This window comes from Lonchura striata, chromosome 17 (assembly GCF_050655825.1).
Source record: "Lonchura striata isolate lonStrDom1 chromosome 17, ASM5065582v1, whole genome shotgun sequence".
Classification (NCBI taxonomy): Eukaryota; Metazoa; Chordata; class Aves; order Passeriformes; family Estrildidae; genus Lonchura; species Lonchura striata.
Genome location: NC_140719.1, coordinates 4,177,070 through 4,196,300, shown reverse-complemented (window position 1 = coordinate 4,196,300; position 19,231 = coordinate 4,177,070). Strand labels below are relative to the sequence as shown.

Genomic DNA, 19,231 nt, shown 5'->3' with positions numbered 1-19,231 from the left:
TTTTTCAGGGTGTCGTGGAGGCAGCTTTGAAGTAACTGTCAGAAACACACTGTTTATGTACTCAGAGAAGCCTAGCTTGATCTGAACTGCACAGTCCACTAATGAATATGCATTAAGTCTAAAGTGTCAAAAAAATATGAAATCCTTGAATGTGATAACCCTGAAAGAACTATGTGGTTATTAAATGTTTGCAAAGAAAACTAACGGTGTTTTCTGTTCTATGAATTAAGGGATGTGCAAATAAGCAAATGGCAAATTAGTGATTTGCAGTACACTGAATTAATAATATGAACTATATTTTTAGCTCAGTTAGATGTACCTTTGCATTTAAAATATGCTTGATATTTTCATTATTTAGCTTGTTGATCTCAACTTTTCCAAGCCCTTTATTTAAAACTCTTTTTGTGTCCTGCCTATCATGAGAAGAGGAGACTGCTTTGTAAAAGTTATAGTGGGAATATAAATCTTGGACATGGTACTCTAATAACTTATTGACAATGAGGAGAGAAAAGGTTTTGGCAGCAGGAACTTTATCAGTGGCTGTAGCATAGGGAAGATGAGATCATCTAGTTCTGATGCACCATAGACCCTTCATCCTCATCTGCCTGGAGACTTGCTTGTAAAAACCATGAAATTAGAGGAAAATGAGACCATGGCATTCTTAAGAAGTCCTCTAAATTCCACTCTCAAACCAATTAGGTCTATACCATCCCTCACACACTCTGGCCTGTTGCCTCTCCACAACCCCTGATGACATGACTGCCCCAGCAATCAATGTCAGCACTCAGCATCCCTACAGCTGCAAGGATTTAACTCAGATCTAATCTGAATTGATTTTTTGGCAATTTAAGTTCATGACTTCAAGTCCTTCCTCACACGGATATGAAGAACAGAAGATTCTCCTCCCCTTTCATCAGCTTTTATGAGATTGTCATCATCCCCACTTCAGGCTCTTTCCCTTCAGTCTGAATCACTGTAATCCCTTCAGTGTTTTCTTGGAGCTCAACCCTTTTCCTAGACCTCCCTGACTGTGGCTCTGCTTTGATTTTCCCCATTACCTCAGGTTTTCCTCTAAGAACAACGTCCAAAACACAACATGCAGCACTTCAGCTGAAGCTGTGTCAGTGCTGAAGGAGTACTTTGGATGTCCTGAAGGGACACACACATAAATATCAGGAGAAAAAAAAAAAATTCCCTCTGAGCAGGGGCACATGTGAAAATGTGCACAGGATGGAGAGGAATCCCATGGACACATACAAATACATAAAAATTGTTTTAAAAAAGAGAACAGAAAATCCGAATGCGCACACAAAAGAGTAAATAAAATCTGCCATGTTGCATCATCTTGTCTCCGATGCCACACATAGCATCTGCACCTCCTTTTCACAGCACTGAACTGCTCCTCACACCAGTTCTCCACATTCCCAATTAATTATATACAGACCTACCAGCATGCAGCTCAACAATAACCCCATGATTCCTCTCTCCCCCCCTCTATGCAATAAAAGTTCTGATTCCTCTGGTGCTTGGTCTCTACCAAGGTGGAGCCATTTATACACAGAGAGTACCCTGATATATTTTTTGGGGTTCTCTATCCCAGAAAGAATTCCAGAGATTTTTGTTTTTGGATTTTTTTTTTTTTTCCAGTGGCAGGAATATTGGTGAAATACCTCAGCAGGATGTGCCTTCAGTAAAGCTGGTTAAATTGTTCTGGCATTGGAGAACCCTGAGGCAGCTGGAGAGGGAGATTTTATTTTTGCCTTTGTTGAAAATTTATATTTTTTATAGCTGTCAAGAATCTAAATCAATTGCAGTTTTACAGAAACGATAAACTCCCTCACCCAGACAATCTCTATCCCAGCCTTTAGATCTGCACCACAGGACATATTTCATATTTTTTATTAAGTACATATTGGATTTATAGAAGAGAGTAAAAAAGATTAAAGATGAATTCTTACAAACCAAGCACAGGTCTGGGAGGGCTGTTATGACAGGAAATTATGAGCATTATTTATTTATTTTTTACTTTTTTTCCCCCCTCGCAAGTCAAATTTAATCTGCTGTCCAATGTCTATTTTTTTCTTGTGAGATCTTTTTTTGGTCAATGAAGTCTGTCAATGCTCTGTAGGAGCTGAATTTAAATTGTTTTGCTCAGGCATGATGCTGATAATTAGCTTAACGAAGTGACAGAAGAACTCATCAGGGCTTTGGGTGAGCCCCAGCCCTCTTGCCGAAGGTTCTTCTTGGCACTCTCCCCTTGTTCTCTGCTTCCTCCCATGGCAACACCAAGGGAAGCTGTGAAAATCCTCATTTAGGGAAGGAGCAGCTCTATTACAGCCATATCCCACTTGCACATTGACTGGGGCTAATGTTTCACAGAATCACTTAACCTTCTGGGTTGGGAAGGGGCACATGAGAATCATCAAATCCAACTCTTTAGCAAATGGCCCACACAGAGATCAAACCCACAACCAGCAATCCACACTGGTTGTCATCCCAAAGTGATAGAAATCCCATCACTGTGGGTGCTGGTCAAGGCTGGGGTTAAGATCTATCTTTGTTTTTGCCAGATGCTGCCTTAGGGAATGGTCACTGGTGGGCATTTCCAGAACCTTCTGGTTTGGGTGCTCCCAAAAGGAGCCTGCAGAGATGAGGCTGCAGGCAAGCCAGAATGGAAGTGGTTTCAGTTCCAGCTGAGCTCAGCAGGAGTGTCAGTGTGTAAATGCTCCTCCTTGGGAAGGGAAGTTTGCTCACACATCTTCCAGAGCAGCTGCAGAGCTGGATGTTGTAATAAAACATTTAATAAAGTGAAGGAGGGCAGCCAGTGCCAACTGTTTGGTCTGACCATGGAGCCTCTCTCTGCTGTGGAGGCAGGTGACCATAAAGACATGGTCAAATCTCATTTTTGGGGTATTTTTGACCTTGGAAAAGCCCCTCTGACTGATGGCTATTCCATACAGCTCAGCTTCTGTTGTATGTTTTAGGATAATAAACTCTGCTTGTTCTCCTCATGTAGGTTTATAGTCACCATATCTTTTTTATTTAGCTCAATGTGGGGTTGGGTAATATAAAAACTGGCTGAAACAGTCTATCACAAAGATTTAACTTGGCTGAAATCGGACTTCACTTCCAGCCTAGGAAAGTCTGGATGAGCTGGTGAAATATCTGGAAAACCTATGTGAACTCCTGCTCAGAGGAGATGATCAGACCAGGTTTGCATCTCAAGGAGGTTTGTGAAGTTAGGAGAAGCTCATACTGACTCAGTCAGTGCCTTCTGAACCTTCTGAGGCTCCTCTGACATTCTGCAGGGAGCGCAGGCCCAGTGGCACTGCAGGTGGCAGTGAGTCATCTGGGAGGCTGCAGAGCTTTGTCTGGATCCCCGGGTTCCAGCAGCAGCCTGGTTATGAAACACGCCGGGCAATCTGCAGGGTGGTGAACTCCTTCCAGTTCCACTCAAGTGAACATTAGAAATACAATCCCTCGGCTGTTTGCTCTTTTGCACATTGGTAGAGAAAAATAGCAGCAGATTTTAGCTACAGTCTGTCAGCTAATTGAACACTTGCTAATGAACTAAGGATGAGAATGTAACAGGCTAAGGTTAAAGATTCACCTCTGTGTCATCCCCTCACCTATCCCCCAATCCTCTGCCAACTGCTCCCATGGGGTGAATTCCCTGCAAAGTAGCTTCACTGGAAAGGTGAAATACTTTCAGCTTGACATCATCTACAAATACCATAATATGCTTTGGGTTTATAACCTAATATTTTCCTGGTTGTGAGCCAGTATCTGGGAATCGTGAAATACTTTTTTTCCCCTGACTATATATTAGAGGAATGATAAGAAATCAGAATGGAGCTTAACGCATATTTGTCTTTCCTTCTTAGTGCCTCTAAAGAATGCTTTGCAAGGAAGAAACATCTTTATCACTCACCTAGATGCATCAAGGCTTCTTTGTCCCACGGCCAAGTTGCCACTCCAGCCAGTTCTTCCTCAGAGGAGTTGGCAAAAAAGATGTTGAGGTGTGTGGATCCATCCAGTTTGAGTATGTTCTTAAGTTCATTGACATCCAAGTATGCCCTGTAGAAAAAGAAAAGCATTTTTTTTCCTAAGAGTGACACAAAAGCAACAGAGCACTGAAGAAGTGCTGCAATCCAGGCAAAGGTCTTATAATGCCCTGCATATCAATCACCTGAAATGTTTTAATAACCCACTCCCCAAAGTTTGATTACTTTGCATCCATGTAGTGAATCTCATCTAAAACATGAGACCATTGATTAACTAAGGCCACAAAATCCAAGGTAAATACATAAAACTGTCCACATTCTCAAGATAAGTATAGGAATCTATTTATTATGAATGTAATTAACCAAGTATTATGGTCAGTAAATCTTTTTACACCAGCAGTTAGCTTGCACATTTCCTCTAAGCTGTTTGTTGTTGTTACCTCTAATTTTCCTTCACAATAACAAGTTTCACATCCTCAGACTGGCACCACAACTAACACCAGCTCACAGAGGCACTCCTTTAGCACCAGTGGCAGTCACTGGTGAAACCCATGTGGCCTAACCCTGACATCCCATAGCTGGTTGGGAATTGCTGTTCCCAAAACACAAAGTTGTGCCAAGTGGTTTCCTCGCACAAGCTCTCCCTAGGAGTGGTACCATACCATGATATAAACTCCTAAGGCTACCCAGGTCCTCCCAGGATGAGCAGCATTTCTCTTGGCTTTTGAGATGCCTGGAAATCGCCAGAGAAATCTGTCTGCAGGCAAGCTAAGATAATCCCTTAAGCTTGATGGATGTTGGGGGTACTTTTGCTCCTTTAAAAGAGTAAATTTTCTAATACTGGAATATAGGAGCACATACCATGGTGCCACATTGCTTTGCACTGGACCAACTCACAGTAAAGCTGGAGAAAACAAAATGTAATATTAAACCCACTGGTTCTCTGTTTTCAGATCACACTGCCTTTTGATATGAACTGTTGTGACAAGAGAAAAGCTAGAAGGGGGATATCTTGTAATATGTTCACTTGACAGGTGGAGACCCTAGAGAGAGGGATCACACTGAGCCAAGCTTGGTTCAAAGGCTGTAAGGAACAGACACCACCACGGTCTTGAGCAGACTGATTCCTGCTTTCTGGAGTCCCCCTTTGTGAGTGCACGGATGTGTAAGGCTCACATAGCTCTCCCAAGCCACACACCCCCACAAGCTCTGAGAAGGGTTCCCTGCATACTTTGCAAGGCTTTTGCTCCCAGAAGGGTAAAGAAAAAATGGGGGAGCTGGCTCAGCACCAAGATCTTTCTGTCCTTCCCTGGAGGACTCCCAAATGGAAAACACATTCATATTTCCACAATAGCTTCCCCTGCCACTTGCTGAAGTCATTGACTCCAAAATAGATCATGGCTGGGTGTCCCCAGGCCCTGGCTGACTCATGGAGGAAGATGTGTTCTTTGGGGACACCAGTGGAAGGGGATGTTTCCATTCCATAGAGTGTTTATCTTCCAATCAAATGGGGATGACATCCTGAAGGACAGGTCAGCTCTGTGACCCTTTACACATTTCTCATCTCTCCAGTGTTCTCAACACATCAATGGAAAATACGCAGACCTTCCCCTTAGCTCCTCGAGCTTGTCTTGCCTGGATCGGCACAATGCTCTGAGGCCCTGCTCCATCTACTCCCAGGATCTGCTTTGTGCCTTAGAAAACATCTTTTCCAAGCATGGGCTCCTACTTAGACACATCCATGAGCTTGAAAGTACATGTGAGAACTGATGTGCACTTCCAAATGTTCTCAGTGTCAGGGCATTGGGGGAATGTGTGACAGGGGTTGCGACCACAGGGAGGGGACAGTGTGTGCCTGCACCTATGGCAGCATCCCTGACAGTGAGCAAAAGTGTAAGAGAGAGCGTGGGAGTGATGTGGTGCTTCGTGCAAGAGAGAGGGGCAGGAACAGAAGCACCCAGTGTGATTAGAACAATGTTTATGTGTTTGTATCGCCACAGGAAGGAAGGTCCTGCTGCCTGGATTGTCGGCGCTGCTGGCTCTGGATGTGGATGCTTTATGCACATGCAAATCCCTGTAGGAGTAACCATAATCCAACTCCCCTCCTGAGATCACCATTTTTATCCTTCCTCTTCCCTCATGGTTTCAAATAATCTAAACTAATATTTCTTTATTCTCAGCTGTCTCTTTGCTTGTCGTTTACACAATCCAATCCCCATTTATCTCTCAGTGCATGGCCACAGTTGCTCTTTCTCTTCCATACAGCCAACATCCAGGGCTACGTGGATTATTACTGCAGAAAAAACATCCAGAACAGACAGCATTTAACTAATGGGCCAGTGTGGCAATGCTTCACTGAGACTGGACTCATGCCTCGTGTAAATTCACCCTACTAAGTTCTTTGGACTTGTATTTCTGATATTTCTCTGACCACTTTTCTAGCCAGTGGAAGGATGTGAGTGAGCAGAATGTATTCAGTGGTGTAAGAACAGAATGCCAAGGGGGTTTGAAGCAAAGGATCTGCCCGGGTTTAGGTGTAAGTAGATCATGCTTGGAAGGCAATAAATGCAGACTCCATCATCGAAGCAGCCAGCAACCCCCAGCACGTAAATGTGCCCAAGCCCTGAGTTCAGGCAGAGCCCTGGGAAGTGTGTGAGTGTGTGTGTGCGCCTGTGTGAGCGTGCAGGAGCAGAGATGTGAGTGTGGCAGTGAGGGCTTGGACACTGCACACACGTGAGGCAGACAGGAGAATGTGAGGAACCAGTGTGTGCATGTGTAAGAGATAAAAACACGAGCTGGAATTCCTTCCTCTCCTTCCTCCCCATGTTTCTAATAACCTCCCATCCCTATCCATCATCACCACATTCCTACACTCAAGGAGGCATAAATTAACTACTTTTGCAGTTCGTGTCCAACTCCGTAGCCGCAGGCAGCAGACCCAACAGTTACCAGGTCAAAACAGCTTTCAGTTATTGCTTTGGACTAGGCTGACTCCCCCCTGCTTCCTTATCAGCCCAGACTATCTGACCCAGAGCAATCTGTGAGCGCTGCTTACACTTCTCAAGGTTATGTGGGTCCCCTGACAGAGGACATTATGTCTGTCACATGGGCTCGTGCCAGAGAGAGCCAAAGAGCCCAGCCTTTCCAGCACTGCCAAACTCGCATTTCAAAGACATGAGTGCAGTCTTGGAAAGGGATCAAAGCTTTTCCAACTGTCATTAGAATATTTCCTTTATGCATCTCTCTGTTGAGTGCCAGCAACATATTTTATAAAATTCATTGGCTCGAGATGGTACCTCCAATATAAACCTGAATGGGGGAACTGTCAGGGCAAGTCTATGTGGAAAACAAAACAAAACCCAAAGCACAACAAAACACGTGTAATTCCTGTAATGGAAAAAACATATGATGTTGTGAGCATGCCTTGCTGGAGAAAGCCTAATGAGCCTATTAGTGCATCATAAAAGGTCTCCTTTGCTGGAATCTGTTTTAGACATCCAAGTTCTATGGGCTGTTTAAGGCCATTTGGGACTCCAAATCATATCAGGCAATGCTCACATTCCCACCCAGATCTTTTCATCGACTTATTTGTTCAGTGCACAGTTTTTGTTTTCTTTTTCCCTCTGCTGCAGTGCAAGGAGCCCTCTGAAGCTGTTCTGTGCAGCAGCTCACCGTTATCCAGTGAACCCCAGCCCTCAGCCAGGGATATGGATCCCATGCAGTGCTCCAGTTTCAGACTAATGGAGTTTTTAGCTCACCCAGCAGTGTCTCTCGGCGGTCCTACCCATCACACAGCCCATCCCATCAGTCACCCAGCCATTATCCTCGTGCCTGTCTCATCTGTCAAACCCATTTCCTGTCCATTTGGGCTGTGGCTCATCCCCAGGTGATGAGGTGAAGCCCTTGGCCACCAGCCCCACCTGCCTGTGGGAGCCACTGCGAGGAGCTCCCTTTGCTGGACCTTCCTTCCACATCCAAACCCAGCCACAAGCCTTGTGCTGAGCCACACATTTGGCAATGGCTCTTAAACTCAGCTGATATCAGGTTTAATCATATTCAATCTGGTTTTGGTGACTAGAATTGAGCAGCTTTGTTGGGGCTTGGCAACATTTTCTCCTTTTCTTTTCTTCTAAGTCAGAAAGTGGTTTCCCCAAATTTCCCTGATGTGGCTGGGCTGCAGCTTCTTGTACTCCTGGTTGTTTTTGCAAGGAACACAGAGTCTTAGAGACCTTATTGTTAGGAAATTTCCTACTGTTTGCTCCCAGTTATTCTCTATTTTTCTTTGTTTTAGTTTGGTTTGGTCTTTTCCTTCAAAGACAAGTGTTACTTTGCAGCAAGAAAACAAACAGAGTACTTAAGAGATTATTTGTAAAATCCCATCCAAACACAGAGTAAGAACTTTGCTATCTGCTCACTATGGAGTATGGTCTGCAACTGCCTGGGGAGTTTGTTAGGAACAGAAGACACTACATTTCATCCTTAAAAAAAACCCAATCAAAAACCAACAGCACCTCCTGAACTGGGAAGCCAGCCTCAAAATAGCTCAGTTTTCAATATTGACATACAGTGTCCTATCCTTTACCTACTGGGCTCAGCACACAGCAGGACAGGATAAATCTGCTGGAATCACTCTTCTTCCCAAGACTCCTCAGAAATGTCAGCCCAGCCTAAACCATGGTGCGTGGTTTAGACAAAGAGAAAGCTTTTCTTTGGACAGCCCTGGAGCACTCTCCATCAGCCTGTGGCAGATCTTGGTGTGATTCCCCACATGGTGTGGCTGACAGGTCTCGGTGGTGTTCCCTGTGTCCCTCCAGGTCTCATTCTGCTCCAGGATTCAGGGGAGTGTCGGAACTCAAAATGTCCCTCAGACATTTTTGGATGTTCCAAGCCCAGGTCAGAAGCATTTGAGACCCTGGCAGGCAGCTGCAAACAGCTGTGATTTTGGGTTTGAGCCATGGAATGATTTACCAACCTTGCAGGTGGAACAAGAAGTCACAAAAGTTTAGATATTAGAGTAGAAGTAGTTACAAAGTAAAGGGAAGAAATTTTTAGTGCTGTACAGGGGGGTTTTAACACCTGTACGGTGCGGGGGGGGGGTTGGTTTTGTACATGGGGGTCAGAAGTTTTAAGATGGAGGGATTTTGGCTGGTCCTGTTCCTCCTCTTTCTCCTTCCTTACCTCCATGTTCTTGGTGATGTTGGCACTCACAGATTGGTTTAGAGTAGAAAATCCCCATTTAATATAAGTAAAAGGCATTGGGGAAAACTGTAACCATGTAACACGTAATGTACCATATAAAAGATAGAAAATCCCCATTTAATATAGGTAATAGGCATTGGGAAAAACTGTAACCATGTCACACGTAATGTACCATATAAAAGACAGCAGCAGCCCTGGTGGGGAGAGAAGAAGCAGTCGGGGTCAGAGAGGATGTCAGGGTGTGTGTGTGCCTCTGCCTGAGCTGTGAGCAAACCACAGCAGCCCCAGAAGAAAATCTTTTAGATAACTTGCAATAAACTGCCTTGAGACCGAGCAACAGAGACTGCTGAGCCTTTCTTTGGAAGCTCGGGCTGGAGGAGAGACCTTTCCACCACATGGAGCCACCCCCGACCCAGGGTGGTCATCAACAGGGGAGCAGAAGTGACCACAGCAGTGGGTGTGTGGACAGGCACCCAGCACGTGGCTGTCCTGGTTGTCCAACCCACACTGAGTGCCCAAGGTTTCAGGGTACAGCGTACACCTGGAGATTCTCAATATCTGCAGTGAAAAACAAGAACAGTTTTGAGATAAAGGATATTCTTCCTGAAGATAGTGGCAAGAGCCATGACTGTAACAGCACTGAAAGCTGACCTTGAAATGGGGCCATTTGGCAGATGTACACAGCTGTAATTTATCTTTTCCTCTTGTGATTTCTCAGTCCTGGGTGGTTAGACAGCTAACTGTCCTTTTGAAGAGGCAGTGTTGATGCCAGTGTGAGAGGGGCCTTTGCCCTCTGTCGTAGAGTCACAGAAAAGTGAGTCTGGAAAGGATGTCCAGAGACCACAGCTGCCAGCCCTTCCCCCCTAAGCTAAGGCATCTTCCTGTGTCACCAAGTAAATTTTTATTTAGCTCACTTAAAGCCACACATGACAGGGACTATGTCAGTGTCCCAGTAACCTGCAGCCCTTGTTTCAAGTCCTTTATGGTCAGAAAGGTTTGGTTTTTTTTCTCTAAAGGTCAGCCTAAATATTTTTTGCTCTATTAGAGGAGTATTTGTGCCATTCAACCACTGACAGGGAGATTGGATTCCCTTCTGCTTTACCAAACCTATTACTTATTTGAAAGCCTGCTATATCTCCTGTACATCATTTTATTTTTAGGCTAAAACCATCTTATTTCCTCAGCCTTTCTCACTGCTTTTAAGACCTCTGCTTGTTTCTGATGCTCCTATCTGTACTCTCCACATCTCTCCCAAAGGCAGGTCATCAAAAGGGAGCACAGCCCTCAAGCTGAGAGTTTATCAGTGCCATGTAACTGCTGCATTTGTCCTGTCTGTCACCTCCAACCTGACACAAAGACACAGGAGAGATTTCAGACCTCCAAATATTTCTAACTTCTTCTTCTTTTTTTTTTTTTTTTTAACCTGAAGTGTTGCAGGTCTATTAAAAACCTGTATAAAAAAAGATCTACAAACTCTCTTTAGCAGTGGACGTGCAATAAAATTTGTGTCTGACCTGATGTTAAAGATTTGCTTTTGCTGGCAAATTCAATTTGCTCCTCATTTCAGATAGATTGCCATAAATCATGTGCAGCAGGAAGCGTGCCTCATCTACACTGAGTTTGGTGCTAATTTAAGACAGTGGTGTAAGTGTAGTAAAAATCACGATAATTTATTGATAAAGGTATAAATCTTTCAGTGACTGGGACAGAGCCTGGAACAGAGCAGAACCAGAATACTACAAGTGAGAGGCTTCAGGTCCCGGTTTAGATCCAGATCACTGCCTGTGTGCACACTGAAATCCAAGTGTGTAACTGTAATTCCAGCCACATCCAACCCAGGCAGTCGCTAGGTCATGTCCACAAGCATAAATTGCAAAGCACTGTCAGCACATGCAGGCTTGGCAGCTCTGAAAGAATTTCGGTTTATCTGCTGTAGCAAAATGTCCTCTGCAGGCCCCAAAATCTGATCTTCCGTTACAAGAGAGGAGAAATGTTTTGGCAAAAAAATATAATAACGATAAGGATCCAAGAAAAGCCACTTAGGATAATTGTTCAAATGTAAATCCAGCTCCTTGGGTAGGTTTGTAGCCCCTGCTGAACTCTGTGTCACTGTGGCATTGTTAATGCATTCAGGTGAGCCTGCTAAACCTGGACATGGGGTTTTTCATCACTGACAGGTTTTACAGTTAAGACTGACCCATAAGCAGAAAATAATGCAAAATAAAAGCCAACGTGGCTATAAAACTCTGGATGTTCATTAATCCCAGGTTTCCCTTTTCCAAACTGAAATAATTCTACCACTAGGTTAGTGACTCAGGCTTTACTCACCCGATTAAACAAATATGTTAAAAATTATAGAGGGAAAACAATAATTTTACTATACAAAATATGGGAGTCTGAGAGCATCTCCTTGCTTGAAAGTAGACAATTTTTATAACTGTCCAGTTATCAGTTTAACCCCATTTGCTTTGAAATCCAGGCTTTCCAGCAGGACAGTCCTAGAAATACACAAATTTCTACTGTAACAATAAATTTATGGGACTAAGAGGAAAAAAAACCCACCTGATACATAAAGGAAATTATTTTCTGTTAAGTTCTAAAATCAGTATTATCATCTTAGAACACTAAGGGTGCATCCCTGCCCAGACCTCTCTGACCTCAGAAAAGACTTTCAATAAATGGCACAGCTTTATTTCATGTAATCACTTAACTCCTGGAGGTTGTTAATGCAGGATCTACTTAACAGGCTGAACCACAGCAACAGGCTGGAATAAATTTGGTGCCTGGACTACTCCAGACTTTGTGCTGGGTCCTCTCTTGGTTTGTTCATGTGAGCCTGTACTCTGAGCCAGCCTCTGCTCTCACTGGGCTGCACACAAATATCAGCACTGATTGTGATGTATTTGCTCCAGTGTAAATCTAGAGTTAGAGCAAAATTTGATTCTCAAAATGCAGTTTCAGGTTCAAATCCAAAATCTCAAAGGAAACATCAGTTGAAATGACCAATTTTTGCCCAATTTCTGGCCAAGGCAACATGCTTTTTAAAGGAGGGAGGCGGGTTTCCTTAGATCTCCACACGGATTCTCTCAAAGGTTTGTAAATCCTTGCCAAATCCTTCACAAACCTGGGCTCAGATTCAGAAATACAGTGAAAACAGATTTTTTTTCTCTCTTTTTTTTCCCCCCCGGCACCTCTGCTGCTGGTTCTGGCCAGGATAAGAAAGAGCAGAGGCTAAGGGAAAAAGATGATGCAAAAATTTTCAAATGTCTAACATGTTCTGTCTGAGCTCTGGGCAAAAACTTGGGATGGCTGTTCATGTATACAACATTATATGTTCCTTTTCTCTCTTTATCTTTCCAGGCCTTACTACCCAGTTCTTACACCCCACCTTTAGATAACCTTTATGTAGGTTTAGAAAGAGTTGCAGTGCTGCAGAGCATAAATATCTCATCACTGAGCCTTCTGCTTTTGCAGGGTACACGTCCAAGAGTGGAGCAACTTTTGAGTTCCCTCAAGCAGCAAGAACTGAAAAGCCCCATTTCCTTGCATGACCATAACAAATTATTAAGCTACAAAGAGCTCTATAATATACTACAGAAAATAACCAACTGCACAGAACTAGGAAAAGATACTCTGGCTGGCCAACTTGCAGGGAGAAAAAAAATAAAAAACAAAGGGAAAACCTTGGCAGAGAGAATTGTGATCTTACTGTACAATTAACTTCTGAGACAGTGAGTAGGATTAAAGGATGGAACATTTCATTTAAAACAGCAAAGCATTATGAAGCATATATGCACATTTCACAGGCCTTTGAAATCAGCAACACTGGCAGGTTTATTTGTTTTGATTGTCTCTTTTTCTTTCTTTTACAACTTTGGGATTTTTTTCTCTTCTTTTCAAGACTAGAGCCAAATGACCCATGAGAAATGTACTGTAATTTGCCTCTTATCTATCCCTCATCTCCATCTGATATTCCCTCTGCCCTGGTTACCCTGATGTTTTTCCAGACTCTCCAGCCTGAACCATTGTAACAAGGAGAAAAGTCAAACCATAAAGAGAGAAATAGCATAAGGATATTTTCAGGAACCTGTTCTGTTAAAACAGATTTCCTTTGCCACTTCATGAAAGCCTCTTTTGGCTGCAGCCAACCTCATTCACGTACACAGGAGAATTTAAACCCATAGAGGAAGGTGTATAAATTTCAGACTAGTTTAACTCTCAGTTGTGCTGCTTGGCACTTGCACGCTGTTTCCCCTCTGGGCCTCAGAAAGCTTCCTAAACATGAAGAGAGAAATTCCATTCTGGTCAAAGCCCTGACACCAGCCCTGCACTGCTCCAAGCCCCATCCACCCGCTGAAGTGATGCTGAAGCAAGACAAAACCCCTTGTGCTGGGCCTCCCCTCAAGAAATTTTACCATGAGTGAAGAAGTCATGAAATAGGCAAACAGAATATTTTTCCTTGTCTTCTGAATGGGAAAACTGACAGCAAGGATTAGCTCCTCTATCCCTTGAGCCTGCATTCTCTGATAATATGGATCATCTTTCTTTTAAATAAATGGTGCCCTGTGTTGCAGATACTTGAAGTTTTCTGCTGGTGGCCACTAATCATATTTTATGAGCCTTCACTCATCTTTTACAATTTTTGGCTTGTATTTTACAATCTCCAAAACACTCCTGAAGGTCTGGTGCTCCACTGATGGAACATCAGCACTCCCTAAAATGAGCTGGTCCTTCCCAAATCTCTCAATTTCACCATTCCTGAAGACAAAGCAGCACATTATCTTCATAAACAGATTCTTGTGGTACCAGGCTCTGCTTTCAATGAGGGAGCAGCCACTGTTTTAATATTTGGCATTTACCACCTCTCAACTCAAAGCTTTCAAGAACAACCAACATATATGGGCAAACACTGCAAAACAGCTCAAGTAAGGGACATCTTGGTTTCAATAAACCTGATTTTTTAATGAAAACACCAGAATATATCAGGAATGCAGCCTGCCATAACTCCCTTGAACAAGGGCGAGAGTTAGGTAGAACCTCTGTAATTTAGACATCTAGAGGAAACTTGTGACTTTAAGACAGAATTTTCTTTAACTATGAGACTAACTCAGAGCAACTTCTATATTAACATTTTCAAAACATTTCTAATACTAGAGCTCAACTCCAGCCTGCCTTCCTCATCTCCATCCTGGAGATCACATTTTCAGCCTGGCCAAACATCTGCCTTGCTGGTGGGACCCATGGGAGCCACAGTTGGAGTCACTTTGGTTTGGCACTTCTGGAACAGTTGGAGTGACTTTGGTTTGACACTTATGGAACACTGGGAAATTCTCTGTGTCCCCTCTGTAGAGTCCAGGAAAGCATGGAATTACCCCATGGGCACAACCTTGTCCTGGGCTCCTGCTCCCTGTGTCCTCTGCCCTTGCAGTAGCAGCCTTTTGTGGGTGGAATAGCTCAGGATCCTGGGCAAGCTCTGTGGGTCACGTAAGTGGGAATATTTGGGATTTTTAGGGAGCAGCACACAGGTCTGGGTTGGGAGCACTGTGCCCATGGGGTGCTCGCAGTGCAATTACTGCTCCTGCAGGAGGGGACACGTGGCACTGTCCCTGCCAGTCCTGCTGGCACTTTAAGGGGCTGCTCCTTCAGCATCTTCCCTAATTACCACACAGCATAAAATGCAGGGTGAAAAAAGAACAAGATCAAATTCTTTGCTCCTTTCATCGTACTTTTTGACACTAATCCTCCCTGCACATAAACCCCGTGCCACAAAGGGAGATATACATTGAGATTGGAATGAAGAGCGACTTGGAATCAGGCCGACATCAACATAAAAAATAAAATAAAATCACATAAAATCACAAAGGACCTAGCATGTTTATTGCAGATCCCTCTGGAGTTGATGGGCCAAAATAACCACTCCAAATATGCAGCTTGCAAAACATCCCTTTTGCTTTGGAGATGCCGCTTCTTTTTTGTTTTCATTTTTACAACTCATGGACTTCCAAATCTCCTTTCTCAACCTCCTGTCAGGATTGTGCATGAAGCGGGTCCTGCTGCAGTGGGAAGACCATCAATGGTTAGGGTAATCCTAATCTTCCTTTGTTGTGAGAACAAAATGAAAATCTGATTCAAATGAGACTGTCTGAAATTTCCTCTTATTCCATCTTATGCAGAAAAGTGTAGGAGACACCCGAGTGAGATCACAAAGAACATGGTCTTGTGATGGAAACCTCAATTCAAGGAAACCAAGTGTCCTGCAAGAGAAGCCTCACATTTTCAATGTTAAGAAGACTTTTTTTATCTCTGTCACAACAAAGGAATTATAGTTCTCTCCATTTCTAGGGAGTTTTTTTCAGGGGATATTGATGGATCATAACAATAAATCTTTATCTTCAGCTGTGAAGCCTTGAGCACACTTGTTAAGGAAAAGAAAAAATTGAATAGTCAGATGCAAAGGACCACTAAATATTATGAGATTTACAAAAGCTGGTTACTCTTGTTCTTTTCCAGCCATGACGAGATTACAAGGAAATAGAAAATGTCAGTCGCTGAAACTGAAATTTTACATGAGAACATTTAGCTTTGAAGTTCCCAGAATCCACAGTCAATTGCCAGGTGATCTGGCAGAAACAACAACACACCTGCAGTGAAAATAGTTCAGAGTTGCACAAAGAAAATATTGCGGACAGTGTATTTCCTAAAGCCAACTATTTTTTTTTTCCCAATTTCTACTCTTGCTCTCTAGGAAAACAGAAAGAAATGAATAAAAGAGCAGGAGAGAGATGTAGTAGATCATACCTTTGTCAAGGAGACTGCTGGGAAGCAAAACATGCCAACAGCGTCTGTAACAGACACCACAAACATAATGAACTCCTTGACATTGAATTCCTGCCCCTCATTTCTCTCTGCTGAGCCCAAGACAAGACACAGGAGGAAAGATGTAAATGAGCCTTTCCCAAACACTCAAGAACTTTCAGAATTTCTGTTCTTTAAACTTGTGCAGGACCCACAGCTCCTGCGCAGATCCCTGATGTGCATTTGTTCTTCCCAGAGTGGACTGTTCCTGAACTGGAGGAAGTAGCCAGCAGAAAATGAGCAGTGGGCAGCAGCCTGAGCCAGAGCCCAGGTCAGGAGCTGGATGGAAGGACGTTTGGATTTCCTCACATATGGATCTGCTAACGTGCGTACCAGAAAACAGGCACTATCAGCCCAAAACACAAGGCTGATTGTGAGCGTTCCCTGGGGGACACATTTCCCAAGACCCTGCTAAATTGGACTGGCAGCTTATGAAACACACAGCTCTGATCCAGCATGTAACTGTAAACTATAGGAAATCATACCCATATATTTGGCCTTCAGACACGAGTGCAGAAATTGCCTGTTTTGGCACCACAAGCCTGTGGATTCACATGAATCAAACCCAGACCTCTTGCAGAGATCTGTTCTCCACTGCCAAATGATAGCACATGAGGGGGAAAACTCTAATTTTCCTTTATGGCAAATTTCTTGAGCAACTCTTGCCCTGATCATGCCTGCTATGGACAGGCCATGCAGTTTAATTTCCCCATAAATTTGCGCTGTATTTTCTCATCATCAGCTTTTACTCTGGTTTGCTCCTGTAATTTATTGATGTGTCACTAACCACTTCTACAGCACTTAAGATCTCAATGGCTACAAAACCAGCTCTGCAAAGGGTCCAGCAAAAGCTGCAGATTGCAATTTTTGTCCCTGCACATAGACCCCAAAGTACACAAACCCATACTCACAAAGCCTTTGTTAGCATGAGATGTCTTGCACCTCCCTGTCATAGGCAGAGGGGAACTGTTATGAATTCCTTCACTTCCACAACTCTGTGCCAGCCCAAGCACTTTGCAAAACCTGACATCCTGCCTTACTCAGTTGTGCGGAAGAGTAAGCATCCTGCAAGCACTATTGGACTATCTCCTCATGGTGGTTTTATAAATCAAAAACTAGAAATTCTTCAAGTATTTTTCCCAGAAGGATATAAAAAGAACTTTGTGTTTGATCAAGATGAGAATAGTTGAAGGTTTGAGCCTGAATTATGACATTATCACAGAGTCAATTAAGTTGAAAAAGACCTCTGAGGTTTTTAAGTCCAACCTATGACCAAACACCACCTTGTCAACTACACTGTGGCCCTAAATTCCACCTTCAGACTTTCCTTAAACACCTCAAGGCACAGTGACTCCATCATCTCCCTGGGCAGCTCATTCCAGTGTCTAATCACCCTTTATAAATAGGACATTTTATAGCACAAACACAAGAATAAATCTATCCCCAAAAGTAAATCTGTCAGAAGAATAGTGAGTGTATGAGGAGGCAGCCAGGAACTTGCAGCCCTTTTCTGAATCAAATTGGATGCAGGGAGGGAAATCAAACAGCACAGATTTCTCCAGGCAAACTGGGAGAAACACTCTGATGTGTCTGAAGGAAGTATTTTACTCTGTGCTTGGAAGTTTATCATGACCGATCAATTCTGGAGGAATTAGTGACCGTGTTCTGGGTTTTGGCACTGACACAGTCGTGGTAAAAATGCTGGAGGCGAAAGGGAAGTGATTTTTATAATGCTGTGAACTGTTGCCATCAATCCTTACCCAGAACATTTCTCCTGCTTACTCCAGTGCAGCTCTGTTCCATAGGAGCTTTCCTTGCAGCTATCACCCTTTGTCTCAGGAAGGCTCCCAGCCTCTCGTGTTCTCTGGATGGGGAGATTGAAGCCAAAGAGCAAGGTCTTTGGGAGTTCAATCTTTCTGTGGACTTCAAATAGCTTGGGATATGCAGCTTAGTCCAGGAAGACAGAACATCCATTTGGAACAACATTATGTACTTAAAAATAGGAAATGTGGGATGATTGTTAAGAACACAGCATGATGGCGGAGCCTGATGTGAACTGTGAATGAATTTAGATTCCTGTTTTTGGGCTCTAAACTTGATGCTCTAAATCCTAGTGGAAGGATCTACCTTTTCCCAGCAATTATAAAGACTTTAAGATTTAATTCTCTCAATCATGTCTATACCTGCAGTGAACAGATGGCAGGAACTGTTCCCTAAGGAACTGAGAAACAACTACAAATAGCCAATGCTCATCCTCAGTTCTCAGTGCAGTAAGAGTGACACTTCACATTTTGGGAGGAATCAGCATGAAGGCAAAATAAAACCCCTTAACCAGAAATGCCAAGCCCAAACTTATTCAGGTGTTTTGAATAATATAAGTTCATGCAATTATGACTATTCCTCAGGCATGCCTGTGTTTGCCTCCAGATCCATTTTCAGGGATTGAGGACAGGAATAGTGCATCATCAAGCTCATGGGAAACAGGAGATCACAGAAAAATGTTGTTTTGTAATTGCTCTCAGCCAGTTGTGCAAACCTAAGCAGTTCAGATAGTTTGGAAATATTTCCATTCTCTCTGACACTCACGTGAATCAAACTAAGCTCTGGTTGTTCTGGTGTCTACCCACATTCTCTAAATGAGTGTAGCACTCTTTATTTACTTGAAATTTGTCGCCAGTTAATCTCTCCCTGTCTCTTTTTCAATTAAAAAAATCAAATTAAGTAATTAAGGAAACACAAAGCAACTTAAAGCAAAGTTTTTCAAAGTGTAAAGGGGATTTTGATACCCACACTCTCCCAACAGTCAGTGGATCTTTTCTTGGCCTGAGAATAGAAATCCCCATTGTGCCTTTGGAAGGTGCACAGAAATGTGCAGATTATTATAGTGATGGGTCTATTAATTGATATCATCTGGATTTTATGATATTTAATCAATGTCTCAGTTCTGACTTCAAAAGCAGCTTTAATTGTCTCACTCCCCTCTGCTCAATGCTCCCAAACCTGTTGTCTTTGATACACAAATATAATTTGTGTCTGACAGGGTGACTGGTCTCATTACACTGTATCATGGAAATTAGAAATGAATCAATAAACAGATAGGCAAACTCCTGACCAGCTCCTTCCATCCACACAATGTGGAATTCTTCACATTTTATCTCTAATCCTATGTATGA

General features: G+C 43.1%; 1 protein-coding gene across 4 annotated transcripts in view; it reads right to left on the bottom strand.

The window, feature by feature from the left end:
* PAPPA (pappalysin 1) overlaps positions 1-19,231 on the bottom strand; it is a 180,975-nt gene that overhangs the window by 124,884 nt on the left and 36,860 nt on the right. For all 4 annotated transcript variants that reach the window (XM_021551415.4, XM_085594030.1, XM_085594031.1 and 1 more), the window contains exon 3: positions 3,932-4,077. In XM_021551415.4, the coding sequence (XP_021407090.3) occupies positions 3,932-4,077 (146 nt within the window). The remainder of the gene's footprint in view (positions 1-3,931; positions 4,078-19,231) is intronic.